Below are 24,790 nucleotides of genomic sequence, written 5' to 3'. Positions count from 1 at the left end.
AGGACATACACACCCTTCAGTGAATGTAAACAGTTTTATTTAGAAACAGATAGGTACCTGTTTGCATTATAGAATATAAAACTTGGTTTACACTCTATAAAAAATAATAACCAGTATCCAAATTCAAGACAGCTAGCATTCACAGAACACACAATGTGGGTGTGTAGCTACTGTTCACCAGCCTCAGGCTTGATTTAAACCAAAAAAAAAAAAAAATCCAGGAGGGTCATTAGAGATTAGAGTACAAATGCTTACTGATGAGCACCCAGCATCCAGAAGTCGCTATCTTAGCAGATGGAGATTTGCTTTCTAAGTGCATGACTTTAACATAAGGCCTGGGTTCTCTGTACCTAGTGACCTGCGAGGCTCTCCTGCCACACAATTTGCACTGTGCCCTCTCCAAGCAAGGGTTGGTGGCATTATTAATTATCCCCAGTCTTCTTAACAATTCAAATGGGGAATCTGGAAGGCAGAGAATTTCCATTTCCTTATATGGGGGTTCAAAGAATGTATCCACTCTCAAGAGCTCAATGCAAAGGCCAGGGTGAAGTTACGTGATATCTGGCCTTTTACCAGGCCAAGGAGCCCACCTGAACATGATTGTGGAAGACCAAAGGATACACCTAGGTTCAGATTATAATAATCACCCAGCACCACCTGAATGTATTATCCAGAAAGATACATGAAATAATAAAGGTTATATATATATATATTTGTCTTAGTAACCTGAGGGCTAAAAACTTGGAATACATAATTCTTCTCAAAAGAGGTCCATGTGTATGAAAGGGACCAAAAAAAAGGCAGTTTCTTGTTACGTAAAATATAGGTGAGTTGGGAACAGAGGTGGTTTCTTCAGCTCTTTCTACAATGTTCCTCTCTTTGATAAGGACTGACAATGTTGATCCATGATAAACATTTTTTGGCAGCGGGGAGATGGGGACATAGGGAGGGATGGGTCTAAGGCAGGAAGGGTGAGCGACGGTCCTCAAACCAAAGAGTCCCCTCATCTCTGAGCCTTAGCTCAGCCTCTTCAGCTGACACAGAAACAGGCCTGGTAGTAAGTGGTTAGCATTCTGAGGTATGAGGATCCCTGGTAAATTCAGCAGCATGTGGTTTTCAGCAATCAGCCCACAAGGTAAGAACACTGCAACCAAGCCCCTAACTAATACTGCTATTGAACCACTGTCCAAAAGAGAAAGGGAAGAAAAAAATCCCCACCACAACAGGAGGTTCTAAGCTTTCATTTAAGGTGGTCCAATTCGTCTGCTTTCTTTTTATCTTAGGGTTTCTTAAGAGAATCCTCATTCAGTGACCGTTTCTCTCATTAAAGGCACTTTCAATGACACAATTGGAAAAGCACATTTTGACTGCAATGAAATCAAAATTAGTTCCTTGGAACACCTGGGGAAATAGAAGCTGAATGGGGCACTGACTGATTGAATAAAGACAGGCTTGAGCACTTCAATAGACGCACACCCAGAAAAAAGCATGTGCCCTAAGAACACTTGGATTTTTTCTTTAGTTTTCCAGCTGTTTCTATTTATATCTCTGTAAAGAGATCACACTCACTACTTGATTGATATTCAAGACACTGGCCCCAACTTTTCCCACCACAGCTGTGCTTGACAAAATTAGCAAACAGCTAGTCTTACAGGGAAGGGGGGAAAAAAAAGGATGAATGAAATAAAGTCGATTCAAGCTTTCTTATAGCACAGGGATCTGTCCTTGCCCAGATAATGCTAGGACCTGGACATGAAGCAACTGAATGGAACATGCGGCCCCTACTACTTATGAAATACACTTATCAATAGGCAAGTTTAAGTGTTCTCTTTCTAAATAGTGGGGAATATTTCTTCCCTTTCCTCTCTCCTGAACATTTCTTATTGATCTCAGGCTTAAACTTAAGTCAAAATTATAAAAAATTACATGATAAGGGTTGAGAAAGAGAGAAGGGCTAATGTTTGCCTACAAGTGTGAGTTGAGGATGTTGATCCTTCATATCATACTCCCAACCAGAGAACAAATACAAAAATAAACACACATGTTATACATAATACAAAGTGTAAATCTACAAACACAAGTGTACTAATTAGAGTTGTTCCTCAGAAGCACGGTTTCCCTCCTGTCCCTCAGAGAGGAGGAGGAATGGGGACGGGATCATTTCTGTTATAACTTTTCATGTCTTAAAAAGTTTGTAATAACAGTCTCAGTAGCGCAATTTCATGTGAAACCAGAAGCTGTAAAAATAAATTATTTTGAAGAAATGTGGGTTCCTCTGTCTGCAGCTCAGAACTCATCATGTCGTACTAAGGCCTCACCAAAATCTGTGGCCTGGCTGCCCACAAATAAATCATACTTGTCAACAATCTCCTCCTTGGTAAGCTTGCCATCCTAAAAGCAGAAAGAACAGTGAACTGAGGCGAAATATAAGTTCCCATTTCAAATTTAGAAACACTGCTATCATATAATAGGGGATCTAAGAATTGTCAAGATTTAAGATTCTAATTCCCACTAAATTAAATGTGAACTCAGTACTCATGGCCCATCCCCAACACACACACACACGGAAGAAAAGAGCAATTAATATATTTCCTTATCAAGAAGGTTAAAAGGATGAAAATAATACAGCTGAATAGGACAATGCCAGCGGTATGGGTTTATTTCTTGGGGAGAAAATGCTCCCTTTTCAGCAAAATGTGGGACACCTCCTAGATATGGGTAAGAGATATTTAACAAGAGCCAGGAAAAATACTTCAAAGTGAATCAAGTCACTGTCTAATAGGGACAATGAAATCTGTTACTATCAAGCATAGTTTTCAACTCCAAAATGTCCTGCTGCTGCTGCTGCTAAGTCACTTCAGTCGTGTCCGACTCTGTGTGACCCCATAGATGGCAGCCTACCAGGCTCCTCGCCCATGGGATTTTCCAGGCAAGAGTACTGGAGTGGGGTGCCACTGCCATCTCCACCAAAATGCGCTAGCTACCAATCAGATTCCAGACAGAACCCCTAATGGAGGTCCAGATCTTATCTCAAGAATTAGCTAGGGCAGATTCCCAAGGGATGACTATGAGTTTCCTTTCCTCATGTCTCAGCACCTGGCTACTGAAGAGACTGAGCAAGAACTCAAAACAGACTGACCCTTAAAAAGGCTCATCGATAAGAAACTACATAAAAACCAAAGATTAATCTAAATAAAAGAACATTGAGAATTCTAAAACCCATCTTTAGACTGATTTTCAGTCTGCTCTAAGGACAATGTTCTCTGAAAAAGGTGACAGGGCTCAGTAGTAACACCACTGTTTCAATGAACCAAATGCCTTCCGAGATAATTGGTCAAGGACTGATGCTGAAGCTCCAATACTTTGACCACCTGATGTGAAGATTTGACTCACTGGAAAAGACCCTGATGTTGGGAAAGACTGAAGGCAGGAGGAGAAGGAGACGACAGAGGATGAGATGGTTGGATGGCATCACTGACTCAATGGACATGAGTTTGAGCAAGCTCTGGGAGTTGATGATGGACAGGGAAGCCTGGCGTGCTGCAGTCCATGGGGTTGCAAAGAGTCAGACACAACTAAGCGACTGAACTGAATTATAATAGAGAAAAGCTGATTTATAAGCTACAACAAGCATACTTGATTTAAGAAGGAAATAATCAGCTTTGAGTAGGCAAAGTGAGACTGTAAAAGGTAAAAGAACAAAGGAAATAACAACAAAAAGGCAAAGAAAATTTCTTGGGGTTCCAAAGATAGTGGATGAGGCACACTGGGCACAGGCTATACCCAGAGGCTCTTGCTGAGGCCTAAATTCCTCCAATGCTAAGAACATTGGGCAAAGGGATTTCTAAAACGAGAGAGCATAGAGCCAGTGCTGCCCTGTAAGTTTCAGTCGCCAACTTTAGCTCCATAGCAGACTTGGACTAATTAAAACCTTAGATGCTCTATGTACATTAATAGGAATTTTTTAGGCAATCTCCTAGAGACAGACTTGGACCACTGCTAGATTGCTTGGGCCTAGTCAGGCTTACCTTGTTTTGGTCTGATTCATAGACCAGGTGCCTGGCTTCTGCCTCAGCATGGTCATAATCTGAGGGGAGAATCCAGTCTTTGGTCTCTTCCTTATCCATCTTTCCATCACGGTTCTTATCTCGAAACTCAACAAACTGTTCTCTCTCCGTCTTGACCCACTCTGGCTCATCAGCATTTCCATCATGGCTGTACATATCACCTGTACGAACAGACATCCATACATAAGGTGGGTGTGTCTTCTCTCAAAGCCTGCCCCATGCAAATCTGATCTGACCTTTCTTCCTCACTCATTAGTTTGGAATCTCACAGGAAGTTATAAGGGTATTTTAGGTTGGAGAGATATTATGAAGTAAGGCATTTTCCTGATGATCTTGCAAAAAGAATATTTCAAGCTATTGGTCTTGAATGATATGAGCAAAGAGAACTGTTTTAAAAAAAGGCAGAAACTGGGATTTTCAGGTGGTCCAGTGGTTAGGAGTCCATCTACCAATGCAGGGGACACGGGTTTGGCCCCTGGTCCAGGAAGATCCCATGTGCTACTACGGGGGAACTAAGCCTGAGAGCCGAACTGCTGCAGCCCACTTGCCTAGAGCCCGCGCTCTGCAGTGGGAGGAGAGGTCACCACAGTGAGAAGCCCAGGCACTGCAACTAGAGAGGGCCTGCGTGCAGCAGTGAGGACTCAGCGCAGCCATAAGTATTTTTTAAAATGCAGAAACAAAGGGAGATGACTAGTGTCAAGAAAGGTAAAGACCAACTTTCGTAAGACACCTGTTCCCTGCGTTCCATTTCACTACAAGGCAGTTAATTAACCTGACCACTAGTTTTAGAAAGATGTGGTTGTAAATCCTCAGGAAAATCTGAGATGTAAAAGTGTCTGTAAACGTAAAACAGTCAAACTGTCTACAGTCAATGCCTAAATATACTTTACAATGTATCTCTTAAAATGATGGGCATTGTCTTATGCTACTTTCTATCACATGAACTGTGAAACAATTTGGTCAACTACTTGGTAAGAGGCAGCTCCTTTTTTTTAAAGCAATGTTTAGGGACTTCCCTGGTGGTCCAGTGGTTCAGATTCCATACTGTGGATGCAGGTTCAATCCCTGATTGGGGAACTAAGATTCCACACGCCAGCAGCGGCATAGCAGAAAAAAAAGAAAAAAGCTGTACTTGAGAGAAACTGCCTTGAAGGTACAGCATCTAAAGTAAACAACTCGGAATTCCCTGGCAGTCCGGTGGTTAGGACTCCACATTTTCACTGCCAAGGGTGGGGTTTGATCCCTGGTTGGGGAACTAAGATCCCACAAACTGCATGGCATGGCCAAAAAAAAAAAAAGGACAAAAGGAAACAAATTAGAAAACCTCTACAGAAACTACGAATAGAATACAGAGAAAAGGAAAGACGAAGAGGAATCATCAACTCCTGGTTGCTTACTCACCCAAGGGTCTCTTTTGTTCTGTTCCCTAGTTGCCTAATACCAGCCTAGGTCCCCTACAACTCCTCAGTGCCAATTCCACAGGGCAGCTGGGATGCGCTATTTTAGTGCAGTCCACTACAGCAGCCACTGGCTGCTGAGGAAAGGAAACGTAGCTAGTCCCATACTGTGTAGCCACAGGCTATGAGGAAAAAAAACGTGGCTAGTCCAAACTGAGATGTGCTACAGTGTAAAACTTTTGAAGACTTGTGTGAAAAAAGAAAAAAAAAAAAACCCTTGATAATGTGGAAATTGTAGTATTTTGGAAAGTTAGATTAAATAAAATACAGTTTTGAAGTGAATTTCATCTGTTTCTTTTCATTATTTTTGATGTGGCTAACAGAAAAGTTAAAATTACATTTGGGGCTCACATTCACATTTTGATTGGCCAGTGCTACTCAACACTTTATCATGACCCACTATTTCCCATGCTGGTCTGAGTTAATGATGTGCTAAGAGTTGACCCATGGAGTAGATTGTTTTTATTGGTGAACATATCTTCCAAAGTTTCCCAGGTTCTTCTAAGAAAAACACTAGAAACAGACTTACCAATATACTCCTCCAGATCAATGAAACCATCAGCATTCTTATCTATATCTTCCATTGTTTCCTAGACAGAAGAGAATAATTAGATCTAGTATTTGGATGAATTAGTTCAGGCAATTATTTAGGACAAGTAACTGTGCTTCATTAAACACACACGTATGTATGTGTTAATGTATATCTATTCAAGTATGGTTAAACCATAGGAAAGAGTGTAAGCAACAAAAGGAGAAGTTTCCATTGAGAATCCTCACTCTCACCCACCTGTACTACTATGTCCTTCATGTAGTCATACTCCTCAGGGTGCAGAAAAGCTGTGAATTCCTCCTTTGTGGCAATCAGGTCTCCATCCTTGTCTGCCATTTTAAACCTCCGCTCATCTCTAACCATCATCTGTTTATAGTTAAATCCATCATCAGGGTCTGGATCATCTAGGAAACAAAAATTTAGGTCAAATCTTAAAAGACTTCCAGAAAACATGAAAATGTATGGAAATCAATTTCCAAGAACAATAAACCTAGCATGGAAGAATTAACTTGGTTACTCAGGGAAAACTACAGCAGTCTAAAGGCATTCAGTTTTGGTGATCAAAGACTACAAAGTCAGGTCTGAGTTGAATGTAAATTCAACATGGAACCCTGGCTCTTGGCCTATGTGATCCGTTACATAAATGCTTCATTGTTATCAATATCTAGGCTACTAGAGGGCTTCAGTTTTCTAGTTATATCCAAGGGGCAGTGATGGCTCTAAAGTCACATGGTCTGGGTTTGAATCCTAACTCTACTACTTCTTAGCCATGTGACCTTGGACAAGCAACTTAACTGTGCTTCAATTTACTCATCTGTAGAATACAGACAGTAACAGAGTTGGCCTCACAGGATTGTTACGAGGTTAAATAAGCAAATAAATAGAAGTTAAGTGCCTCGAACACTGCTTGGCACAGACCTGGCTTTTAATACATGTTAACTATTGCTATGTTTAGGAAACATTATTTAAACATTTATTAAACATTAGGCTCTCATTAAGAAGCCAGATATCAAAGGCCTTCTATCCCATTACAGGCCATTTAGATTCAATACCAGAACAGCACCACTCTGAAAGGTCACATTTTAGTTTCTTTTGTCAATTCAGAAATATACCATGAAATACAAGTTCAGTTCACTACCCCCACTTCCTCCATTTTTATAAAATCCTAGAAAATGCAAACAAATCAAGTTACAGAAAACAGATCAGTGGATGCCATGGACAGGGCACGAGGAAGGTGAGGACTATAAAGGGACACAAGGAAGCTTTTGGGGGTAATGGAAATATTTAATTACAGTGAGGGGCTCACTGATGCATACAAATATGGCAAAACTCATCAGTTGTGCATTTTAAATATGTGCAGTGCAATAAACTGTATGTCAGTTATACTTCAATAAATCTGTTACAGAAGATAAATATTAGATTACAACCAAATTGAATTTGGACCTATCTGTTAGGATGCTGAACTGCACAAGCAATAGTTATTGTGGCTCAGCTGGTAAAGAATCTGCCTGCAATGCAGGAGACCTGGGTTCGATTCCTGGGTTGGGAAGATGCCCTGGAGAAGGTAAAGGCTACCCATGCCAGTATTCTGGCCTGGAGAATTCCACGGACTGTGTAGTCCTTGGGGTCGCAAAGAGTCGGACACAACGGAGTGACTTTCACTTCATTTCCTAAGAATCTAGAAAAATGAACTTCAAATTGAAAAAATGTGAAGGAGTTCATGGCAAAAAAGGGGGAAAAACAAAACAACTTTTCAATCTGAGTTGCTATATGGACCAAAATAAGATAACACGTGAAGATATTTTGAAAAGTAAAAGACACCACATTAAAGGTAAGAAATGATTATTCCCAAAACATACTGATCAAATAAAAAAAGATATAGCACTAGTTTTTATTAACAAACAAACAAACCCACAGGGCCCCTTACTAACACTACACTACTGACTTTTGATATTGTAATTCAGTCTTTCCATACTTTTAAGTACAGTCAAAAACAACAACAATAAACTATTGCTCTATTTTGAGTTAAGCAACTTGAAGCTTCATTCTTTGATGAGGTCAAAATTCAGTAAGACAGTTTACTGATTAAACTGGGGCTTTGGGGACCCTATGTGTATACTCAAAGCCATAATAGATTAGAGACTGAGAATTTAAGGAAAATACTACTTCACTCAGATACTAAGTCATTTCTTCTAAACAAATCATCAGTACAAACTATGTAACATAAATAAGATAACAGAACTTACATGTTAAGAGTAGATTCTTAGCTGAGAGCCCTCTTTCCTTAAGTAAAACTTGGTGACTAGGATCACACACACATATATGAGGATGAAGAAGAAAGCTACAGAACTGTATTTAATGACTAAACTCGCATGTCTATCATCACTGCTCAGAGTGCCCTATCTGTCCTAAGCACCAGTTTACTGGGCCAGCTGGCTTGCACACAGTGAAGGGTAGGCTCGTGATCTAGTTTTGGTTTTGGTATAGACAGGGCAGATCTTAGCATCTCATATTTTACTTGTGGCAGAGATGGGGTTAATGTTCCTTTTGTGGAAAGTAGGTATTAAGACAGACCCTAATTAGAAGCTAAGATGATTTCTACCTTAACTCAACTGAGTCAAGAACACATTTTCACAAAAAACTCCTCAGCACTTTTGGAAGGCACCTCCTTACCCCAGCACTGTCCACCCCCAGGCCGCCAGGGAAAGATGCCTTATAAAGACATTGTTTCTCCAGCCAGTGCTTCAGCTCATGCAGAGTCTCAAGTCAGTAGAAATACTCATTACATTGAATCATTGGCCCTGTGAGGTAACAAAGCTCTCAACAGATTTGTATGCACATAATCATAAAAAGAGTTTAAAACTCCTTCTGGACAGTGAGTGCCTAGGTCTGAGCTGAGATTTAGTAACACATCATTCTGTTGAGATCACCAATTGCCTACCCAGTACTTTGTATTTATAATTAATCCCAAACACATCATGAAGCTCTGGGTCTCAGACAGAGAGCAAGAAGCATGGTTGTCTCTCTATCTGCACTGACTTTTTAATACATGTGTTCTTAATTGGGAGGAGGATATGTTTGGTTCTTGGCTAAGTGTCAAGCATGAGAGAGGTGGCCACTCTTGTCTCAGGAATGAGAACAAGCCCCACACAGAAATAAAAATCTGTTCACCAGAAATGCATGCAGTCCTGTAATTAACACGGACAGCTGGTTATCCAATGGGGGAAACAGACCATCATACAGTCATTGCCTGTTAGTGATGGAGAACGCCTGCTTTCACCCAGAAATTTATTTCATTTCCAGAATAAAAATGCAAGAAGTAACATTTATACATTCTTGTTTCATCTCAAACTGTGACCACGTACAAAAGAGGAATATCACTAACAAAAACACCCTAAGTCATCAACTTGGTAAGATCGCCACCTAGCATTTAATAGCAGGCAAGTGGAATAAGTAAAAGAAAATTACTAACAGGTGGCCCAAGCATACAAGCTACCAAAACAACAAAAAGCAATCAAAGTCACATTGATTTGCCTCGAAGCATTTGCAAAGCAGGCTAATAAACTCATGTGTCAGAGAAAACAAATGGGAAATACTCATTTCTAAACTTCAGTAAGCAGACATATTGAAATAGTTAAATTTCATCAAGGAATGCCATTACACTTGATTTTTATTTTAGCAAGGGAAGAGAGTAATTTTCCTCCTATAGTCACCAGTTACAAAGAAATCTAATTTGGTTTAAATTTCAGGTCCAACGCTTTAATGTGACCATGTCAAGAGACATCTCAAAGCCTCCTGCTTTGCATTGTTGGTACAATGCAGCCTTTTGAACGAGAATTTACTCCAAAAATGGTCTCTTTGAGGGATGTCAGCAAGAAAAAAATGGGAAAATATATCTGAAATGCTAAAAGACGTAAAAGATGTCAGACCTTAGAAAACCAAAATAAAACAAATTTTAAAAAATAAATAATATACAAATTCAAAATTAATAAAGTGAAGGAGAATCAGCACAGCATCAAACTGTCTAAGATAAGTGTAATTCCTTCCTTTCCTTCACTGCTTGACCCATTTGTTTCTTTGACTCAAGACCATGGTCTCCACCAGGCTGACACCTTGCCCCTTACCCAGGTAAGTGCCATAAGTCACGTTTCTGTACTCATCCCAGGAGATTAAGCCGTCTTGATTCAAATCAAACTCCTGCCATTGGTTTTCAACATTGTCATATATGTATTTCTTCTGGGCGTGCTTAATCCAGGATTTCAGCTCCCCCTCCGTCACAAACCCATCTTTATCCGCGTCTATTTTATCTACAATCATTCTACAAGACAAAACAGTTACGTTTCAAGGTGCCGGCTCCACAAGGCTTTTTCCCCCAGAGAGTAGGGACCTACCTAAAACGTAGCCGTAGGTGGCATTTTTATACTCCTCCCAGGAAACGAGGCCGTCCTCATTGAGGTCATGCCCCTTCCACTGCCGCTCTACGTCCTCGTAAATCCAGCGCTTTTGTGCAAATTTAATCCAGTCTTTGAGCTCATCCACAGTGACAAACCCGTCCTTGTCGCCATCTATTTTACTTACAATCTTTCTGTAGAAAATGCAGAGAAATCCAGCAAGAGGTTAAAAGGACACAAGGCTCTGGACTTAGCCAGATGTGTGCTGTGGCCACGGGTGTTGCCCAGGGCTAAAGGATGGAAATAAAAATTGTCTCCAAAACAAAACTGCCAGATGGGCAACTGAAAATTTTTCTCTTGAGTGCCTGTTGCTGCTCTGAAATGAGTCATCCAGATAAGACAAGCACAGTCCATGGCTGGTGTACTTGGAACCAAAAGCAAACTATGGACTATCCCTTTAGAGGTAGGTTTCAGCCAGTGGTCAGAACTTTGGAGTGAATATCCTTTCCTATCTGGGTTCTTCACTCTTAGTATCAAACAACATGCAAATTTTTATATTTTTTCTTTATTGCTCTTAGGAGAATCTCTATTTCTGGGTAAATAATCACAACCACTGACTTGGTTTTCTAAAAATTCAAAAATTGTAACCAGATTTTTTAAAAAATTAAGTCTTTTTTTTAAACCAAAACACTTTTGCTAAAAATATAAAGATATCAAAAAAGTTCCAGGATCAGTTATACCTAAAGTCAAGATTTTTCTTTTAAACCCCAAAATAAGTACAGAGACATAGGCATGCTTATACATAAAAAAAAAAGGGGGCCAGCAGTTATTATACACTATATTGAATTGGATTTTTACATATAACCACAAAAACAGAGAGCTCTGAAGAAGTAATGTGGTAAGAACATACATCCTTGATTATGAGAATGTTAATAAGCTGAGAGGGTTAGGGTGCAGATGATAAACTAAACTACAAGGCTAAAGAATGAATATACTTTGCTCTTCATAAGCTTCTTTCTTTCAGCACTGTCATATTAATAACAGACATTTTAAAAAGACTTTTTTAAGGATTTCAAAATATGTGCATGATATGAAAACTTCTGTTAAAAGATGCAATTGCTTACTTATATAAGCTAAAACTGCCTATGTAAAGTCACAAGAACTTTTTTTTTTTTTTTTTTTTTACAATTTTACACACCAATTATTTAATGGCCTAAGAGCAGTAATATTCACTGACTACATTCTTTAAGAGAGCCAGGAAAAGATCACGTAAACACCCCTTGGCCCTTTGTAGGGAGGAGGCTCAAGTCAAAAGAACTTTAAATCAAAACTTCTAATGGAATTGACACAGTAGAAGTCCATTATGCACACTTATTTCATCACATGGAATATTTTAGAAAGAATTCAAGGGTCAAGAATAAATAATTTTTCTACTGTTAAAAAAAAAAACTTCTATTGGAACTGAAATCTTGGCATACCCCTATGCTCTATTGTTTGTAGGATTGAAAAAGACTGTCATTTCCCAGTCTGTATTCTTATGAATACAACATTGGAAAGTGATTAGAATCAGAGAATATAAGTGACACAAATTCACCTCGATATTGATTGATATGCTGTTAGCCACGATTGTCTATTACTTAAATCCTGTAATTAACAAGCATTTTCCTTCAAAGAATCTTATAGTTTTTACTCTAAAATATTTTTTTAAAAAGGTAAAACAGTAAGTGTTAGTCGCTGAGTTGTGTCTGACTCATTGCAACCCCATGGACTGTAGCTTGCCAGTCTCCTCCGTCCATGGGATTCTCCAGGCAAGAATACTGGAGTGGATTGGCATTCCCTTCTCCAGGGGATCTTCCCTACCCAGGGAGCGAAGCTGGGTCTCCTGCATTGCAGGCAGACTATGGTTTGAGCTACCAGGGAAGTCCCCTAAAATACTAAGAAGTCACCTCAAATACCCTTCTGCATCTACATGGACATGGGACAAAAATTTTTTTGCAACTTGAATCTGTAGAATCTTAACAATATTAATAAATTAGCTTTTCTTACTCTTTGGGGGGCTGTGCTGTGCAGTACGAGAGGTCTGAGTTCCCTGACCAGGAATAGAACCTATGCCCCCTGCACTGGAGTGCAGCATCTTAACCACTGGACCGCCAGGGAAGCCCCAACAGATTAAGTTTTACCTGTTCAAAAACCTCTACATTATCTATAATGGAATCCAGTTTGTGTCTGAAAGGCATTGGCTACCAAGAGTTCCACTGTACTATTAAGACAAAAAAGGCAAGGTACTTATTCCCGAAAGAAAATTTTAAACTATTATTAATAGCCTAAAGAGAAGCATCACTAAGATAAAAAAGGCATGACTCTTTAAGATGGGCTTTTCCTAATGAAGTTGGCTGAATGCTATTCTATTCATCCCAACAGAAATATCCCAAATGGTTCAATTCAGACGTTAGCAAACTTTTTCTGAAAAAGTCAAATATTTTTCACTTTGTGGGCCACATATCATCTGTCACATATCTTAAAAACAATAGTAAAAATAACCACGCAACTATTTAAAAATAAAAAAGCTATCCTTATCTTTCTAGTTATCCAGCCTGCAGGCAGTTGTCAAAGTACACTGGAAGTGGGCACAGCCTATTTTTGGCATGAAGCTCTAAACTCTGATCTTTAAAAGCCCATGTTAATTTATAAAGCTAATGGTATTGTATTTCTATGACACTGGAGAACCCTACAAATGCATGATGCCACTAAATAAGTATTTACTCTAGGACAGACACAATGCACTTAAGTGGATATTATGTCATTTCTAAGAGGTGACATATGCCTCTACATTTCAAAAGGCGTAAAGCCAAATCCTTTGGCTTTTTAAGAACCTGGGTCAATAAAAGGATTCCAGGAGGGTTCAAAATATTCCAGAAATTTTAAGGATGCAAAATTTTACATATATTCATATACTTGCACTTTACTTTAGTTTTCATCAGACTGCCAAAGGGATTGGGCCTGTGACCCCAAAAAAGGACGATGAACAGCTCTACTTCATTTCTATATCAAAATAAGTGAAAACTTTACTAAGGACCACCACCTCAAATTGGATAAATCATCATGTGAAGGACACATAAATGAAAATTAAGTATATTCAGACTGCTTGGGGTGGGGTAAGGTTGAGAATACACACAGAAGAAAAAAATGTTCTATTTGATTATTCATAAGAAAAAGAAACTAAAACCTGGATGTTAAAATTGTTTTTAAGTGCTTCCTGTAGCTTTTTAGATATTATTACTAAATATTTAAAAATAGTAGTGAATTTTTGCAACTAGAGGTATAAACAATGCTCTGATTTCCTAATAATCACTGGCCTCCTAGATAGATGGAAAGGGGAAACTGTCGTACCTAACCTCTGGTGTACAGTCACATACCAAACAATGTTCAAAAATGCCATAGTAAGCTACTTTAAAAGAAAAAAAAAGTTCACCTGGAATTCTTGCTTTCAACAGTATATCACCTTATTAATGGGCTATTCGTTATTATCTCCACATGTGGGAGAAGCAAACCAGACTTGGTTCATTCACACATTCCATGAAAAAGATCATTTTAACCATCTTATTCTTATCAAATATGATAAGAATATCACGTGTTGAACTTTTGATATTTACTGAGGACTAAAAGAAACATTTTTTCCTCTACTGAAGGCTGTTAGCAGAGCAATCCCAATACTTGCACAGGGCCAGAACACCGACTGCCACCAAACCTAGAGGCCCTTTGTTATCTGACAGTAATTCTGCAGAGACGTGTGTGCAGACCAAAATCTAGGCTGGACATGCATGTTATTAACAGGCAAGACATGACGACTGAGAACACCCTCATGCACGCCTATTTTCAGCTTGGAATGTTAGCACAGTTAAGAGATTAAAAGTGAGCACAGTCCTTCAAAGTCAAAAAACAACCTAACAGAAGACTGACTCTGATGCGCTTGTTTTCTCTATTTTCAATGTTTTGGGAAAGTTTCTCATTCTACATGGCAAAATCTTTGATTATTTCTGTCAGTGTTTAAGAATACTGTATCCTTCAGTTGGCAGATAACTCACTGAAAGAATAAATTTATTTTTAAGTACCACTCAAAGCAAACCCTATAATATCTTCTAATCACAGCACTATCCATGGGAAAAATATTTCTGGAAATTCCTATGTGATATAACTTTTCAGACAACTCTGTTAAATTTAGTTCAGAAAGCTACACAGATGGTCACTATTCATTGAAGAGAAAATGTTCACCAATTAACCTGCATTTCCTTAAAAAGCAAGCCTTTGAAAGAACTAAAAAAGACATTCTCAGACTCTCAGTTAGAAATAATCAGCTGGAATTCTACCAAATCAACTATTTAGGTAAAAAGATGCCTTCGGAGAGAGCCACAGAACCTGACTATGGCCCAGCTGTTTACTGCAAGAGCAACACATACTCTGACAATAAGATCACAGCTTAATACAACCTTCTGAAAGCCAAGGTTGATTTGGTTTTGCTTTTAATTAAGCAAATACCCGAGAATGAACCAAAGAGGGTGAAGGACATCCTTGGAAATCATCAACTACAGAAATTAGTCAGTCCAGGGGTCTAATTTGCAGTTTATTATCCACTCAAAGACTTGGCATGGTCAACAACAAAGGTCACAGACTGCTTTTAAAAATTAAAAGCAACAGTGTTGAGAAAATCCCCATGTAACGTTCCTTTGGGATCAAGATGATGCGGTTTAAGCCGAGTCCTACAGTATCTGGCACTTTAATGCAGAAATGACTTTGTTTTGTAGAATGAGGTAAAAACTGTTATTCAATGGAGAAATGAGGAAAGAGATTAAATTTTAGCGGTAGCAATTCTATGGTTAGCTTTCAGCAGATGTAGTTCAGTACAGCTTTACTGGGTGACTGAGATAGAAGAGGAAAAAAAGAATGAGTTGGTTTATAAAGAAAGGTCATTACTCTAACTAGCCCCCTGCGAGCTGGCACTTACCCAAGTCTTTCCTTGCTCTCTTCTGGTGTCAGCTGATCAAAGGTTTTTGCTTCTTCGGCACCCAAGAAGGCGTCGTGGTCATAATCGAAACTCTGAGCATCATTGTGAACCTTGTCACTGAGCTGAGGCTCATGATGTACGCGGTCCTTCTTTTCTGTGGGCTTGCTCAAGGCAAAGGCCGTGCACAGGGACAGGCACATAAGAAACTGTCGCAGGTCCATGATAACCAGATCTTAAAGAAAAAAGAAAGGCAGTTCAGTCAGTATGCTTAATAATTCAACAGGAAATTAAAAGCTCAGACCCAGTAAAATTATTAATGACATCATCCTAAATACAATTATTTAACCCATAAAAAAGTATGCTAGAATATGAGACTTTCTAGTTTTACTCCGAGAAATTTTCACCACTCTCCTTCGTCTGATTGTAGGCTGACAAGGAATTACAGGAACAAGGAATTACAAGGAACATCCATCTTATAAGCAGTCTCCCTTTATGCAGACACAGAAAACGAACCTGTGGACATAGAGGGGACGTGACTGAGCGTGCATGCATGCACATGCTTCTGAAAGCTTATCAATGTTCTTTTTCATGCTATTCCATCAAAACACCCAAATCACATACAAAGATGCTTTAATCAATGATGATATTTTATGATTAAAAAATGAAAAATGAACTAAATCAAAGAATTAGTAAATATGTATTAAACCACCACTACCACCACAAAGTAGATATAGTGACTGTTACATTCCAGAAAAGTCTATGAAAACAACAAAAGCATGTTGCAAAACAATGTCAAGATCTCATTCATATAAAAAGCAAAAATCAACTAACCTCTCCAGGTTGCTTATGTTTGCATAAAATATAACATATATGCATGAAAATGGTGTGGAAGGATAAGCATTTATCTATAAATAGCAACAACGCCCTAGGCTGAAGAAGAGATGGGGGTGGGGTGGTGAGGCTGGGATGGAGAGAACTTTAATGCTGTACTCTGTTGTGCTATCTTCCTTTTTCTAAATGAGTACATTACCTTTTTGTGTGTACTTTTTAAACAATATGATAAACATTAATTTCATTGTTAGGTAGCATACATTTTCAAGCCACTTCTCCTGACTGGAAAAGGAGACATATTTATTCTTAAGGAAAAAAACATATATTTATTCTTAAGATACAAACGCTATTTTTCAAGTAAAATAACACTGCCCAAGGAGAAAAACACTCCAGGCTACTTCAATAATTGAACTAATCAATCAGATCAGTGGAAGAGTAGAGAGAAAATTAGATTTAGTGGCTCTCTCAAATGTCACAGTGAGTATCTCTTTATTTTAGGACAAAATGAAACTTTCACTGCAAACTACAAATAATTCTTTAAATAAAATTCTTTAGAGATAAGGAATGAGTTTTATGCTGTTATTCTGTGACATATTCAAATGATATCTATGATGTTAAAGGCTTACAGAATCAAGTAAAAATCAAGAGTCACAGCAACAGTATCTTCCTTATGCCTATTAAAAAGGTGACCTCACATTTAGGAAAATTTTATAAATGACTAATTACATCCCCAGAATAATAGCCTACCAACTCTTGCATAATACCCTGACAGCTTTTGCAAACTGCCATTGTTATAATATAAATTAATGCTTAAACCTGGGAACACTATCAGGGCCTGGGAGGGATACTGTGTCAAGTTTTGATACTGTGTAACATACAGAAATGTAACAGATTGACTCATTGTGATTTACAGGGAAAACTACATTTAAGATTGAGACTTAACATCTTGATCCAGTGATAAAAGAAGAAGGTCAGCGTAAAAGCCAAGTGATTCAGCTTTATCATTTATCCATCTCTCTATCCTTTCCCTTCACAATTAAACTCAATCCTGCCCCTCTACAGGTTCCTTCATTCTGTCAATCAATACTTCTCAGGTCTTCATAATCCAAAATCAGTCTTTCTCAGACCGCACTATTACTTCAAGCGTGCTCTTCCCTGTTCCTTCACCCACATAGTGTCCAGGAACTCTTGTCTCTGTTTCCACACCACCTACTGTCTCCCTGCAATCTAGGTTTCTACTGACTACTGATGAAAGTGCCTAAAAACATCACCAAGGACTACCTACCAGACAAAGCAATGGTTTCACCTTCATCTCTCTGCAGCGGGCAATGAAAAATCTGTACTTTAGCAGATATTTTAAAATATACTTTTTGTGCCCATGTATATCAACTCCTAGCTGTTTGTGCTTGTGCTTAGTAGAGTTTGACTCTGCCAGTAGTGTTTGACTCTCATGGACTATAGCCCACCAGGCTCCTCTGTCCATGGAATTTTCCAGGCAAGAATAATGGAATGGGTTGCCATTTCCTCCTCCAGGGGATCTTCCCAAATCAGGGATTGAACCTGTGTCTCTTCCGTCTCCTGCATCGGCAGGTGGGTTCGTTACTACTAGTGCCACCTGGGAAGCCCCCTTGGCTGTTAGAAACTTTAACAAAAGGGCTCTTGTTTTATGAATACAGACCCTAAAAAAGACTACCAAATTTATTTAAATCCATACATATAAAAATGTCCATTAGAAACAAAGGGTATCTCCCAAGACAAAGGACATATAACGTGGAAAGATGTGAGAAAAGTATAGAACAACTTATACAAGCCTCCTGAAGAACTACATCAGCAGTTATTTCTGAAGCATCTTTCTCTTTTCAACCAAACTGAAACCAAGTAATAGAAAGCTAACAGACCCTTTTCTTTCTCCATCACGATAGCTTGCTTGTATGGCTTTTTACCGCATGATCTAGATGGGGCCTGACCAGAGGTTTATCAATTTTGTCTACCCTTTCAAACAATAGGGGAAAAAAAGGCTTTTGGTTTTTTCTATTTTTAAATCTCTATTGCCTCTGATCTTTATTATATCCTTCCTTTTGCTGACTTTACCCATCCTCCCTGGTAGCTCAGATGGTAAAGAAGCATCTGCTTGCAATGTGGGAGACACAGGTTCGATCCCTGGGTCAGAAGATCCCCTGGAGAAGAGAATGGCAATCCACTTCAGTATACTTGCCTGGAGAATCCCAAGGACAGACTACACGGTTGCAGAGAGTCAGACACGACAGAGTCACTAACTCTTTCTTTGCTGACTTTAGCTTTTGTTTTTTTCTTCTAATTTATCTTAGGTGGTATGTTAGGTTGTTTGAGATTTTTGTTTTTCTTTTTTGAGAAAGGACTTGTAGCACATGATCTTAAAGGTAAATCAATGGTTGTGAAAAATACATCTTCCCACTTCCATTTTTCAAGTGACTTATAAGTTTCTCTCATTCAAATTCTGCCCCTCCCTCACCAAGGGTAACATTTAATTGTTGATACTGTTCAGTTGCTAAGTCATGTCTGACTACATTTAATATTTTTTCTTAAAAGAAAAACAAAATCAGAAAACTAGACCTGCACTGTCCAGGATGAGAGCTGCATGTGGCTACCAAACACCTGAAACATGGCTAGTGTGAATTAAGGATGTGGTATGTTACACTTTATGATAAAAGAATGGTACTTTTGTATGTACTGAATTAAATACATTATTAAAATTAACTTCACATGCTTTATTAATAAATGTTGTTCAGTCGCTGAGTCATGTTTGACTCTTTGTGACCCTGTGAACTGTAGCCCACCAGGCTCCTCTGTCCAAGGGATTTTCCAGGCAGCAACACTGGAGTGAGTTACCATTTCCTCCTCCAGTGGAATCTTTCCAACCCAGGGATGGAACCCACATCTCTTGCACTGGCAGGCAGATTCTTTACGCTGTGCCACCTCGGAAGCCCCTTGTTTTAAATATTCACTTGTAAAAAAAAAAAAATCCCCCTCACCCCAGCCCCGACCAGCAGGAATCTGACTGGGGACTGAACTCATGCCCCCTGGCAGTGGAAGTGCAGAATCTTAATCACTGGACCCCCAGGGAAGTCCCTCACCTGTAAGTTTAAGATTACATATGTGGCTTATATTAATTTCTATTTCACTGTGCCATGTTACAGACATAAATAAAGAGCTAGAACAGAAAATGTATCAAGTTACTACCATACTTTTGCACTATGTCAGCCATAATGGTTTCCTACAAAGTTATTTTCATGAATTGTTCCAGTAAATTTATAAGGAGAGAGAGGTAATAGCATAAACTTGAATTTCTCTTAGTAACAATGATAGCCTTAAGAATCAGTTTTACCCATTCAAAAATTTTCTTGAAAGCTTTAAATTCTTGCCATTTCTCCTTTCCTTCCCAATCATTTTTAATAAAAATGCACTGGTCACAGAACAGTTAAAAGTAAGTTGATTCAGGGAAATTTAGAGGTCTGGATTAAATTCAGCTTCTCAAGAACATTAACAATGAGTGACCCCACAGTTATTCTAGTTGACCAAAGACCCATTGCTCAGTGTTAACAGTGGGAGAAATGGGCGTGGTGGTTAAAATGCCAGTTCTGTGAGTTGGATATTCGGGGGCGGGAGGCGGGGAGGCATTCCTCTGCTGCTGCTAAGTCGCTTCAGTCGTGTCCGACTCTGTGCGACCCCAGAGATGGCGGCCCACCAGGCTCCCCCATCCCTGGGATTCTCCAGGCAAGAACACTGGAGTGGGTTGCCATTTCCTTCTCCTATACTGCAGCAAAAGCGGAATCTCAATGCTTAAGCATCTACCTCAATTGGGAATTGAGGGCAAGAGTCTGATAGCAATTTAACAATACTAAAGTTCTTGTTATAAGGTCTAGGAATTAAAGCCACCTGGGGATCTACCTGACATTCTTCACTTCCAGACTTTAGTACCACCAATGGATCATACTAAGGTAATAACATCACCCTTCATGATTTGATGAGAATTGTAATAATGACAAACCATTTATTCAGCGTTTCTCCAGCAATCAATGGATCTGGATCTGTTCATTAATACATTCTAATTAAATCATTTGTGTGACTGAGGGTATACCTTTATAAGCTAGCCAAGTATATAAAAGTGCAAAATTTGGCTGTAGGAGAAAAGCTTTGAAATGGCTACTACTTAGGTTTCATTAATTCTATAACCAAAGCAACCCAGTGCAAACTTAAAATTTTTCTTGCTAAAGAGTAAAAAAATTTCCTTAAGAAATAAATTCGAGAAACCCTGGGAGAATGAAGGTTTCCTTTTGGCTGATGAAACTTCAATAAATTATTAACTGCCAAAGGAAAGCTATGTAAAATGTAGGGGCAAGAGTTTTGGTTTCTAGTTGCAATTTTGCTGTGCATATGTAACATGCACAAAATTCTTGGGAATTTGGTAGTTATTTTAGCTCAACCTTCCTTTAGTGCCAAATGTAAATAAACAATTTAAAATCCTAGATGAAAAGACCTATCTACTATGATCACTCCAGCTGCAAGTGGTCTGTATGCTAAGTCACTTCAGTTGTGTCCGACTCTGTGAGACCCCATAGACGGCAGCCCACCAGGCTCTCCCGTCCCTGGGATTCTCCAGGCAAGAACACTGGAGCGGGTTGCCATTTCCTTCTCCAATGCATGAAAGTGGAAAGTGAAAGTGAAGTCGCTCAGTCATGTCTGACTCTTCGAGACCCCATGGACTACAGCCCACCAGGCTCCTCCGTCCAAGAGTACTGGGCAAGAGTACTGGAGTGGGGTGCCATTGCCTTCTCCATGTGGTCTGTATATATTCCTCTAAAGAACTTTATAGAACTTGTTTGTACCACTCCACAATAATGATCATAGGTTATCTTAAGTTGTCTCCTTAGCTCCTCTATAGATGTACTTTAGGAAGGCAGGGATCTCAGCTAAATATAAATTAATACTCATCTGTAATCCCTAATGGACTTCCCTGTGGCTCAGTAGTGAAGAATCTGCCTGCCGATGCAAGAGTTGCTGGTTTGATCCCTGGGTCGGGAAGATCCCTTGCAGAAGCAAAGGGCAACCCACTCTAGAATTCTTGAGTGGAAAATTCCAAGGACAGAGGAGCCTGGTGGGATACAGCCCATAGAGTTGAAAAGAGTCAGACATGACTGACTGAGCATCCATCATCGTAATCTCTAACACTGTGTCTTGTGCTTTTTGTATACTAACACATTTTACTGCATTAGTTGGACTGTACTTGGCAGCAATACAGCTCCTGCCTGCCACCAGTGCTCCCCATCCCCCAATTCCCCTTACTGGATCTGGTCATCAGCCAGCAACAAAAAAAGTGCTATTTCAGCTGTCTTAACTCTAATACATAAATTACAACATCAACAACAGCCATATTTAAGAGTTCAAAGAAAGACTGGAACTAGGACCTTATGGCCTAGTAAGCATCTCCAATGGCTATTCCTGACTACACCTCTGTGCTTCCAACACCCCTGGCACAACCATGCATGTGCCACACACAGAGGAAAACGTGTGTTAAAATCAATGAACGGATCTCTTGTACTGATGCACTGTACAGAAAATGCCCTGAGTATCTTTTGACACATCACTGGATAAATGCAGGCAAGTGATTACATTAACAGTGATGATTATAAGTTTACTAGCCATTCAGGCATACTCAATGCATCTTTGTTAGCTCGTGTTTCTCCTAGTGATTCTCAAAACAGTCCTGTTGGATACCCCTGAATCCCTGTAAATCTCAGATTTAGGCCAAGATAAACAAACTCATCTTCTCTCCACACAAATACAATTTACAGGTTATCTGTGGAGCCGCAATAGTACTAGATATACATGAATTCTTCAACGATGACCATCGTTTGGTCCTTGGTTAACTAAATCTACCGAATGAGGTCAAACGTGCATGTGCCTTGTGTCAAGTTCCATTCTATAGCAAAAATATAAGTTATCAGAAATCCTATGGTTCTCTACCTCTAAGCTACAAAAACAAATCATAAGAAACCTTATTTCCAACTCATGCTTATTTTATGGTTCATGCCAGGAAGTGACTGCAATTCAATTCTCAAGGACATTATCCTGGGACTTTATACACTTAGGACTTCAGATCAAAACTCCTACTAAAGTTTTAGCAGGGGATCCAGGGAGCTTTTTGCCTTGAAGCAAAAGCAGCTTTCAGAACTGAAAATCACTCAACTCGATCAGGGCAGCTGTAGGGAATTAAGTTTACCTATGAACTCAGCATGCTAAAAATCAGAACTAGGATCTGGGGCTAAAAGCAACGAAACCATGTAATAATACAGTTCTTTATTGGAGTTTTTAAAAACTATTTTCCGTCTCTGACCGAGGCATGCAGCCAAACATGCTCGAGATATTCGTCTTTTCTTTAAAATTATAGACAACTTTTAAAAAAAATCACATAGGGTCTGTATGCTTTCTTCCCCCCTCGTTTCTACACCCTCCAAGTCAGCGAACACGACTTTCTTGGCAGATGCAGATGTCCTCTCGGGATGTGGCTTTGGGGCGGAGCTGGCAGACACAAGCAGGCCCAAGCGTGGGAAGTGGCAGGGAGCTGTAACAATAACGCTATCTGACTGCCCTCCGACCTTCAGGAGACAAACAAGCGTGACCCTTTAGGATGAGGGAGCTGGTGACTGGCGGGGCCCACGGCCAGAGGACGTGGCAAGCCAAGAACAAAACAGTACCCCCACAGGACGCAGAGCGGGGAGTAGGAGCTCTCAGGGCCCCAGGCCCCTTCCCAGAGCGCGCGGGAAGGTGAGCGGCGGCCTCTAATCCAGGCTGCACGCCGAGGGCCGGGCAGTCATGAGCAGTATCAGGCCCCAGAACCACAAGAGGGCAGAAACGGGGACCCTGAGCCAAAGAAGCCCTGCCGCACCGGGAGCGAGGCCCAGAAGACAGAAAGAAAGTGAAAAAGGAGACGGCGGCGGCAGAGGAACTGTGTACCGTGGTACCTACCTCTCTCCGTCGCACCCACAGCCCAGGACGCCGCTGCCGCCGCTCTCCCACCGGCTTAGCTCTGGCGCGCAAGCCCCGCCCAGCCGGAAGCGGCTCCGCTCCCCGCCGCTGTCCTCCACGACGGCAGCCTCCAGACCAATCATCAGCCAGCCCGCCGCCTACGCGCAGCTTCCCCGGGCAGCCATTGGCCCCACAGTTGCGTAGTAGGGATTGGCTGGAAAGCGCCACGTCCCCGCGAGCGCGCCGGGTTGCGTGGACAGGATTCCCGCCCAACTCCTGTCCTGGGCCCTGTGGAGTTGGCGGGTTGTAAGAAGGCAATGGCAACCCACTCCAATACTCTTGCCTGGAAAATCCCATGGACGGAGGAGCCTGGTAGGCTGCAGTCCATGACGTCGCTAAGAGTCGGACACGACTGAGCGACTTCACTTTCACTTTTCACTTTAACGCATTGGAGAAGGAAATGGCAACCCACTCCAGTGTTCTTGCCTGGAGAATCCCAGGGACGGGGGAGCCTGGTGGGCTGCCGTCTATGGGGTCGCACAGAGTCGGACACGACTGAAGCGACTTAGCAGCAGCAGCAACCCCTTACTCGGGTTGCCGTGTGGGCGCGGCTGTCTGGCCGCTACGTACCGGTTCGCAGAGCGTGACTCGGCCTCTGCAGGGCTTCTTAAATTATCCTAGTTATCTTCATGCCCACAAGAAACCAGGGCCAAATTAATTGAATCATTCGCCAAGTATGTTGAACAGCCCTACCCACTTCTTTCCCTTCAGCTCTGCCGCCTAGATGGGTACGTACCCTGTGCTGTGAGTGTCATCGTCTAGATGTTTCCAACTGCCCGCCCTTTCATATCTGTGCTGTGCTTAGTCGCTCAGTCCTATCCGACTATTTGTGACCCCATGGACTGTAGCCTGTCAGGCTCCTGTGTCCATGGGGATTCTCCAAGAAAGATACTGGAGTGGATTGCCATGCCTTCCTCCAGGGAATCTTCCCAACCCTGGGATCGAACCCAGGTCTCCCGCATTGTAGGCAGATTCTTTAACTGTCTGAACCACCAGGGAAGCCCTTCATTCACATCTCTATAGTCTTTCATTATCAACCGACAGTGAGCTCTGCCTTGTGAATGACAATACAAGTCCCAGTTCACAGAAATCCCAGTTTGATGTTAGCTGTAAAAGCCTTTCCTGACCTTGCTAGGCATAGCAGTTCCTCCCTTATTTACCTTAATACACTTTGTATCTTTGGTATGTATGTTCACGCATGCTCAGTCATGTTGGACTCTTTGCAACCCCATGGACTATAGCCTCCCAAGCTCCTCTATCCATGGGATTTCCCAGACAAGAATACTAGAGTGGGCTGCCATTTGCTCCTCCAGGGTATCTTCCTGACCCAGGGATGGACCCTCCTCTTTTTCGACTCCTGCATTGGCAGGTGGGTCCTTTACCACTAGAGCCACTTGGGAAGAACAAATTTTGCTATAAAACGCTTT

General features: G+C 40.6%; 1 protein-coding gene across 2 annotated transcripts; it reads right to left on the bottom strand.

The window, feature by feature from the left end:
* Positions 1-15: 15 nt before the first annotated feature.
* On the bottom strand, positions 16-23,452 carry CALU (calumenin). 2 transcript variants are annotated; one of them, XM_019959044.2, is made up of 7 exons: positions 23,304-23,452; positions 15,468-15,699; positions 10,466-10,659; positions 6,312-6,478; positions 6,054-6,114; positions 4,029-4,228; positions 16-2,391 (listed from the first exon to the last, which is right to left on the bottom strand). In XM_019959044.2, exons 2-7 carry the CDS (start codon positions 15,686-15,688, stop codon positions 2,287-2,289), a joined length of 948 nt encoding a protein of 315 aa, XP_019814603.1. In that variant the 5' UTR covers positions 15,689-15,699; positions 23,304-23,452; the 3' UTR covers positions 16-2,286. The 2 variants fall into 2 exon arrangements, with proteins under 2 accessions (XP_019814603.1, XP_019814604.1); XM_019959045.2 differs by lacking the exon at positions 10,466-10,659 and adding an exon at positions 10,199-10,392.
* Positions 23,453-24,790: the final 1,338 nt, after the last annotated feature.

The sequence above is a fragment of the Bos indicus genome, chromosome 4 (assembly GCF_029378745.1).
Source record: "Bos indicus isolate NIAB-ARS_2022 breed Sahiwal x Tharparkar chromosome 4, NIAB-ARS_B.indTharparkar_mat_pri_1.0, whole genome shotgun sequence".
NCBI lineage: Eukaryota > Metazoa > Chordata > Mammalia > Artiodactyla > Bovidae > Bos > Bos indicus.
The sequence above is the reverse complement of the archived record's forward strand: the minus strand, read 5'-3'. Positions and strand labels throughout refer to the sequence as shown.